Source organism: Poromitra crassiceps (assembly GCF_964638095.1).
Source record: "Poromitra crassiceps genome assembly, chromosome: 22".
Taxonomy (NCBI): domain Eukaryota; kingdom Metazoa; phylum Chordata; class Actinopteri; order Beryciformes; family Melamphaidae; genus Poromitra; species Poromitra crassiceps.
This window is the reverse complement of record NC_139647.1, coordinates 16,517,603-16,526,400: the sequence shown is the minus strand read 5'-3', so window position 1 is coordinate 16,526,400 and position 8,798 is coordinate 16,517,603. Positions and strand designations below refer to the sequence as shown.

At 50.0% G+C, this 8,798-nt stretch overlaps 1 protein-coding gene across 1 annotated transcript in view; it reads right to left on the bottom strand.

Annotated features, from left to right (window-relative positions):
* Positions 1-1,656: 1,656 nt before the first annotated feature.
* ccdc88ab (coiled-coil domain containing 88Ab) overlaps positions 1,657-8,798 on the bottom strand; it is a gene marked incomplete at both ends in the record, with an annotated part of 94,219 nt that continues 87,077 nt past the window's right edge. Inside the window, 5 exons of the mRNA XM_083658022.1 lie at positions 1,657-2,577; positions 3,126-3,454; positions 5,108-5,197; positions 6,554-6,607; positions 6,934-7,170. Coding sequence (XP_083514148.1) covers positions 1,657-2,577; positions 3,126-3,454; positions 5,108-5,197; positions 6,554-6,607; positions 6,934-7,170 — 1,631 coding nt within the window. The remainder of the gene's footprint in view (positions 2,578-3,125; positions 3,455-5,107; positions 5,198-6,553; positions 6,608-6,933; positions 7,171-8,798) is intronic.

Genomic DNA, 8,798 nt, shown 5'->3' with positions numbered 1-8,798 from the left:
AGTTTAAAATACATAAAGTAATCAATCCATTCTCAAGTAGGCATATTGTTTACAAATCCCCAAAGAAATCCATTGCTTCATTCACAAAATAATCTGAGCATTGTATAAACTTCTCAACCTGCTATATTGACTGACTCACTATTTCGCCAACTCTACCCAGGAGGCGTGTAAGTAAACCATTTCCTATTCCTTCCTTCTGTCCACATCCACATCTCCACCTAGAACTGTCCCTCAGATGATTTTGGGAATGAAGCCGTTTCATTTTGCCAACAGCCCATTCATTCAGTAAGATCCACCAGATCCACACCTCCCCAGAACATCATCATTAGTCCAAGGTACAGAAAAGAAAATGATACAGAAAAAAGGTGTCAAATGCATCAAAACAAACACAGAGAACACCGTCAATAGAAAAAACAACAAGATGACAATTCATTTTGATCACAGCAAATCAAAATGAGCGGTTCGGATCAATAAAGCCATGCAATTTAGTGGATAAAGTAACGTAACTGATAATACAGCAGAATTAGGTGCAACACAAAAAGACCCAAATAACCCAATTGTCAAAACACCAAAACAAGGAGGAAGCGGGAGGTGAATCTATTATCTGACACATTGATAAATGGCTCAAACATTTTTTGGCAGCATGAATGGTTTTGTTTTGTACTTGACATTTTTCTTCAAATCTGGCAATAATTGCCACATGTGGGGAAAAGCTCTGTGGTTACCCAGAATGCAGCTTGTTAAGGTTCCTAACTGAAATCACTGGCTATGTTCTCCACAGAAGCTACGTCATTAGGTTGCATTTGTATCAGGGAAAAATGCTAAGAAACGTCAACGAGCTATTTTGATGAGAACCTGAACAAGAAGAAACTTTTTCCCCAAAATGTGACAACAAGGCTGTCAGAAAAATAACAGACTAAATATGACAATGTCAAGTGATCCCTTTAAAGATAGTGTTCAGTCAGTCCTAAGACGCCTAGACAGGCTCCCTAAATAGAGCTCTTATTGGCTGTTTCAGCCACTTCCACAGAGATGAGACTTGGCCCACAATCCTCCTTTCTCTGTCAAAACCCACTCCTTCCTCGACTCTACAGACAGCAGCTATATCTGACATTAAGATATCCTGTTGTTGTCATCATCAGTTGCTTTTTAAGGATCCGAATGACAGCATCACTGACTGCAATGACAGCGCGTTTCACTGGCACGTGAAATTCAATTCTCAAAGCTCTCTAACAATATTTCCACTTACTGCTCATTTCAGATTGAAGCTATAAGCAGATATTAAAGACTAAGCCTCAACTGCCATATGCATAAACCCAATACTGCAGATAATAGTCTTGTACAGTGTTAGCCAGCAAAACGGGGGATTTGATGAGGAGATAACAACATGATGGAGGCAGAACATTGATGAAAGTAAAGTCCCACCACAGAGAAGACAGCACAGCAGGCGGGGGAGGGACCAAAAAAAAAAAGATGGTGGTTCACCAATCGGCACCGTGGCAAACGGAAAAGAAGGGAACAAATAGAGAGATAGATAGTGCTCTGATAAATACATGCAGAGGGGGAGGAGTCCAGTCGTTTACCCATCATTTCATTCTCCCCTCTTACACCAAGTCTCTGGTTAATAGCTCAGCACGCCAGACTCTCCCTTGCCATTCACACACACCCATACTCATACCACAGGGATTGGTTGTCCTCTGGGCTAAGTGGAGGTGATTGGTCCGAATCGATCACATGATTGGGATCAACGCCCTCGTCACACTCTTCTTTCTGATTGGCTGGGTCAGAGCTCATTTGGCCGTTTGATTGGCTATGAGGGCTCTGGGAATGGGCGGGAGTATGGTTGGGGTTAGGTGGAGGGTTCGTTTTATTCACAACGGGGGGCCCGCTGATGTTGCTGACTAGGGTGGGGTTAAGAGACAGGAAGGGGAGGTTTTTGCCCGCCGACTCACTAAAGATGGAGTCCATGAACACGGATTCTACGGTGAAGGAGGGGCCGAGGAAGGACTCGAGGGTGGAGAGGTCTGGCTCCTCCAGGCTATGGCAGGGTAAGCTGACTGACTTGGGCAGGGGGGCCGAGGCGGTGCTGCTGGTGGGGTGGTGGTGGTACTCACTGGGGGCGGGCCGGGAGCGCGCCCCGGGCTTGGTGGCGGCAACGGAAGCGGAGGCCGCGTCCACGGACACGGGCTGCCGGTGGTCCTTGGACAGCAGGTCGTGGATGCTGGTGCGGCGTGTGCTTCCCTCGGCGGTGGAGATGACACTGCTGGCCCGCGGCAGGGTGGAGGAGGCGGAGTCCAGGCGGTCGGAGACGGACGTAGCTTTGCCCTGCGAGGACAGGCTGGGACGCAGCGGCACCGAGCCGCGCACGCGCGTGCTCTCCGCCTTGCGCAGGGTCGGGCGCCCGGGCTGGCCGGACGACGATCTCGGGGGCCGCGCCTCCGAGCCGAGCGGAGCGGCTCTCCCGCTGGCTGAGCGCAAGATGCCCCGCCCCTTTGAGGGAGGCCGCTCCTTCTGCGCATGCTCAGAGGACGTGGAGAGGCGGGGAGAGTCGACAGTGAGGTTCTCCTGACTGCCGGACTACAGATGAGAGAACAAAGAGCAACAACTGTAATAAAACAGTACAATCAAAAACAACGGATGAAATGAAACGGTCTCCCGTGGGGAGATATTGGGTTGTTGCTTTTAAATGACTTTTATTTTGTACTGGAAATGAATGAAGTTCTTTATGTGCTGAGCAAGTTTCATAACCCTCAGGCTGGTGAAAGCACTTCAAAACCAATTGTATCGTTTCAGAAAAGCCTGGGCCCAGTTGCACAAAGCACCTTAGGTTAAGATTTCCCTTTTGGGTCAGAGTTAAAGTGTCCATAAAATAGAATCGGCTGCACAAAACACCGTTAAATCTTGTGCTTATGTTTTCCTTCAAATGTTTAACCTTATGGAGAAGATTTAAGGGTGTTTTTTGCAGCCGATTCTATTTTATGGACACCTTAGCTCTGACCCTAAGGGAAATCTTAACCTAAGGTGCTTTGTGCAACTGGGCCCAGTAGTCATCATTTTAATTCCCATAAAAGTTGGATTTATCTGAAGGTTTCCATCACTTAGAAACATGTGCTTTGGGGCCTCACCTCCGCGGGGTCGATGCCCTCGTCCAGGAACTGTTGGAGGGAGAGCACCTCGTTGCTCGGGGAGCCCGCCCTCCTGCTCTGGCCCTGTGATTGGCTGCTCGGGGAGCCCGCCCTCCTGCTCTGGCCCTGTGATTGGCTGCCTGCGGCGGCGCCGGCCGGGTCGAGCGAGCGGCGCGGCAGCAGCGGGCTCTGGTGGGAGGAGCGAGACGAGGAGGCGGGCTGCTGCACGGGGCTGCTGCCGCTGCTCGACCACACCTCCTGGTCCAGACTGAGGCTGAACTCACCACTGCTCTCACTGTGGGGCCTGCTGAGGCTGCCGTTCAGCGTGCCTGAGCGGGAAGAGGAGATGTTTAAAGAAACATTATCACCTTTACCTCCACTGGCAACTGGGAGTAATTGCAACAGAATTGACAACACTTATCTTCCCCTACAATAGACCCTTCTCACGGGGGCCATTTTGTGTCGAGAAGCCAGGGTAAACACAGGTGCAAGCAAAACACTAATGAGGGTTTCCAAATTCCAATCATGGAAGTTGGAAACCCTCATTAGTGTTTTGCTTGCACCTGTGTTTACCCTGGCTTCTCGACACAAAATGGCCCCCGTGAGAAGGGTCTATAGAGAGCCGCAGGAATGAGTCCGGAAAACATCGATGCTAACACTCCTGGTTCTTCACTGTTTTCGCCTATGGGATTTTTGAATGGGTTTTAGGCGCGATGCTTCAAATAAGGTCTGTGGTTAACGCAAGCTTATTCAAATGCGAACCAGTGTTCAGCAGGATAATCTTCACACATACGCTTTTAGGTGCCGTTAAAAGGGCGGCTAGCTAGCAAACGGCTAAATGAGACTACACTGTTGAGTCGACGGGGATATTATACGTCAATAACACTTCAAAGGACGAACACGGAAATTCTCTTTCCCTCACCTGGTTCAGCCCGGGGTAATCAGTGCACAGCAGCGCACACATCAACAACACTCCAGGTTGAGTGGTGACGTGACGGGGAAGCCTATGCGACACTGTGTGTAGTTCTGGATTAGCTTAGCACGAGCTTTTTACTTATAGGGCTCGCATTTACGCTTCAAAACACATGAAAGTGGTCCTCATGTGTGAAGATTATCCCGCTGAACACTGGTTCGCGTTTGATTAAGCTTGCGTTGCCCAGAGACCTTATTTGAAAAATCCCATAGGCAGAAACAGTGAAGAACCAGGGAGTCCAGGACTTCCGCGTTCCGACTACAAAAATACGTCATCCCTGTGGCTCTCTATAGTCACATTTTCACTACAGAGACGAGTAAGCTAATTCTTGGAGTGCTCTATTGTCAAAGGAGAACACATTGAAGGTACAGAGGAGAAAGGGAGCAAGAGAAGCCAGGGGGAGTGAGGAGAGGGGAGGGGAGGAGAGGAGAGGAGAGGGGAGGAAAGGAGAGGAGAGGAGAGGGGAGGAAAGGAGAGGAGAGGGGAGAGGAGAGGAGAGGAGAGGAGAGGAGAGAGGAGGAGAGAGGAGAGGAGAGAGGAGAGGAGAGGGGAGAGGAGAGGAGAGGGGAGGAGAGGAGAGGAGAGAGGAGGAGAGGAGAGAGGAGAGGAGAGGGGAGAGGAGAGGGGAGGAGAGGAGAGGAGAGAGGAGGAGAGGAGAGGAGAGGAGAGGGGAGGAAAGGAGAGGAGAGGGGAGAGGAGAGGAGAGGGGAGGAGAGGAGAGAGGAGGAGAGGAGAGGAGAGAGGAGGAGAGGAGAGGAGAGGAGAGGAGAGGAGAGGGGAGGAGAGGAGGGGAGAGGAGAGGAGAGGAGAGGGGAGAGGAGAGGAGAGGAGAGGAGAGGAGAGGAGAGGGGAGAGGAGAGGGGAGAGGAGAGGGGAGAGGAGAGGAGGGGAGAGGAGAGGGGATGAGAGGAGGGGAGAGGAGAGGAGAGGAGAGGAGAGGAGAGGAGAGGAGAGGAGAGGAGAGGAGAGGAGAGGAGAGGAGAGGAGATTATAGGAAGGGAGAGCGTACCTTTGCCCTCCAGAGGAGAGGTGAGGTGGGAGTTATTGTTACTATTACTACTGGTGGTTCTGTTGCTATGGAGACTGGAGGGTCTGGAGGCTGGGCGAGGGAATATAGGGAACACAGTATTAGGATATACACTTACTGTATACACACACACATCCATGCACTAACATGTCGCCAAATCTGCAGACTGATGCAAGCTAACAGTTTGACAGAACAAAGCCCGCTGGGCCAGCAGATGGTACATGCCAGGCAGAGGGGCAGGAGGGGAGGCAGAGTGCCAGGACACAGACCCAACATGTCCAGTCACAAAGACACACAGATCTGACTGACATAGCGGGCAGGAAGCTTACAGACCAATCCACCTTCAAGAAGAGAGGCAACTGGGAGGCTTAAAGGGCAACAGCAGGCAGCCTTAAACAATGAAGACTATTATCGAGGATGGCAGACAAAAGAAGTTAAGGTGTGGTGAGAGGAGAGGAGGGGAGAGGAGAGGAGGAGAGGAGAGGAGAGGAAGGGAGAGGAGAGGAGAGGAAGAGGAGAGAGGAGGAGAGAGGAGAGGAGAGGAGAGGAGGGGAGAGGAGAGGAGAGGAAGGGAGAGGAGAGGAGAGGAGAGGAGAGGAGAGGAGAGGAGAGGAGAGGAGAGGAGAGGAGAGGAGGGAGGGAGAGGAGAGGAGAGGAGAGGAAGGGAAATACTGGATGTGGTTTGCTGGTGACAAGTGACCTTGTTAGTGACCTTGTATTTGCATCAGGGAAAATGTGTGTTGCTGGTAACCAGTGACAACATGGTTACCAACATTTCATGCTGGTTTTCCAGACACATTTGACACTACTATTTTCAATAAATTCTCAATTCTGCATCAGATTTTAAAAGTAACCTTTATCCCCATTGGAGATCTTAATATATCGAGGAAACCAACCCCCTGTGGCCCAGAGTGGGATTGAGTGCCAAGGAGTCACTTACTACAGACGCTACAGGGCACTCGGCACAGGGGAGGGGTGCTCAGCTGGTCAGGGGAGGCACACAGAGGCAGAGCACTGCAGTACCCCCGCAGGCCTGACACACACACACACACACACACACACACACACACACACACACACACACACACACACACACACACACACACACACACACACACACACACACACACACACACACACACGTAACACACATTCAACATAGTGTGCACGTTTCTGTGTGCACCTGAGCCCACTGGACCACAATGGCTAATTCTGATGCTGTTGAGAAGGTGTGGATTATATTAGCACAGAAATGTGAAGAAAAACTATTTTGGTGGCCGTTTGCACTGCCTTCTGATTCCCAGCTCTCCTTGGCAGCCTGCTGCCATCACCCATGGCTTCCCTTGTCACTTGAGACATGTGGACTCCATGTTGTTGAGCTCATGTCACATGACTCATGTCACATGACTCATGTCACATGTGTCTTACCTTGTATTCTGGGGTCTTCTGAGGAGCCGGCCACATCCTCACACGAGGCGTTATCTGTAGGGACACACAACAGAGTGATGTCACCACAGAAGAGAGTGATGTCACCACAGAAGAGAGTGATGTCACCACAGAAGAGAGTGATGATGTCACGAGGAAAAGTAAAGGCAACTGCCTGCTGATTTGACTCTAGTTTGAAGTTTAATCAAGCACATCGAATGTCAATCAAATTTAAATAAATTTACCAAACATTTTTGTGGGCCCATGCCAATACTGAAATAAGTCTAGTAAAGGCAACAAAGGTAAATACAAGCGGGTAATGTCAGTATCTTGGGATACCCGTCTGGCCCTATTTACACACAAACAAAACCCCCGCCCCTGACCTTTGACCCGAAGCCGGTGCTTGGCCCTGCTATGGCCGGCAGTGGGCAGGGTGAGGGCGGCGCAGTCGATGGCGTTGGTGGAAAAGGCGAGCTCCTTCATGCGCTGGCCGCCGCGCCCGCCGGCGCCCGCCATGCCGGCCGCGTGGGCCTCGGCTCCGTCCAGGTGCTCGGTGCTGCCCGCCCACTGAGCCCCCGGACCGCCCGCCACCGCCATGCTCTGCAGCAGGTCGTTCATAGCTGGATGGATGGAATGGAGAAAGGTACTTTAGATGAAGACATGGTCCAGCCTCATGGAGCCAAATAGATTCATGGACCTCCTGCCATACACCTCCTCAAATGTTACTTTTAATATTGTGAGTTGTTTGAGGTGCAGCACCATGTTAGTGGAGCGGTTTTATCAAACCTCAGTTGGTGACTGAGTGAGTTCTCTCCTCCTAACACAGAAGCCTCCTGAGATACAGATGCGCTGGGCTCAAAGGAGGTGGAAATAGGCAGGCTGGTTGTTTTTAATTAACCATTTGAACTCTACTGTGATCAATTCATCTTGTACAACACAAAGAAATCCAATTTGGCATTTTTTTTTTTACTTCAGGCAGATGCAAGCATATAATCAAAAGTAATCTTAAGGATTTATATGAGTACGAAATAAGGTGCATAAAGACAGCAGCTGCATGGTTTGCAATTGTTGAGGCTTATCTCTGCTGTTTTTAGACAGGCTACTGTCTTTATGCACTTGCTCTACTGAGCCAGGTGGGGTGGCAGAGTAGTAGCATGATGGCATGCAGCAGCAGAGCAACACAAGTCCATGTCAGCAGAGTAAGATCTGAAATGATGCAGCCCATTGAGAGAGAGAAAGAGAGAGAGACACAGAGAGAGACAGACAGACAGACACAGAGAGAGGGAGAGAGAGACAGACAGAGATAGAGGCAGAGAGAGAGAGAGACACACAGACAGACAGAGAGAGACACAGAGAGAGAGAGAGAGACAGACGGAGATAGAGGCAGAGAGAGAGAGAGAGAGAGACAGACAGAGAGACACAGAGAGAGGGAGAGAGAGACAGACGGAGATAGAGGCAGAGAGAGAGAGAGAGACAGACAGACAGACAGACAGACAGACAGACAGAGAGAGAGAGACACAGAGAGAGACAGACGGAGATAGAGGCAGAGAGAGAGAGAGAGAGACAGACAGACAGAGAGACACAGAGAGAGAGACATAGAGAGTCAGAGAGAGAAGTGAGAGAAAAAGAGAGAGAGAGAGAGAGAGAGAGAGAGGAAGGCCTCATGGTGATCAGAGATTAGAGACAGTGGTGATTTATGATGTGCCATGCTGCACAGCTGCAGGCAAACACACCACAGGCACGAGAGGCAAGCCCAAGGTCGTTCACTCACACTCTCTCAGTCTCTCTCTCTCTCACACACACACACACACACACACACACACACACACACACACACACACACACACACACACAGCATTTATACAGTATATTATACACAAGCAACGAAACCACACAGCACATGAAAAAGCTGCCCAATAAGTTGCCCACTGCACAGCGATTCACACATGGGCTACATCTAGGTTAAACTAGGCCAAACTAAAACCACTGTAGGAGAGATACCTACGTTATCTGTCATGTTTAGGCATTGTTGTGTCTAAGTGAGTGAGTGAGTGAGTGAGTGAGGTTAGCACTAGACTAAAGGGCGAAACCTAACAGTAGTTATTCTATTCACCTTATGCAGAAGAGACCGTCTGGCTCGAGGGACAGGAAGTGTAAATACAATCAGAAGTACAACCAATTGTATTTACACTTCCTGTGACTCATCATCCTAGTCTGACTCATAATGTGAGTCAAACTAGGTTTGACC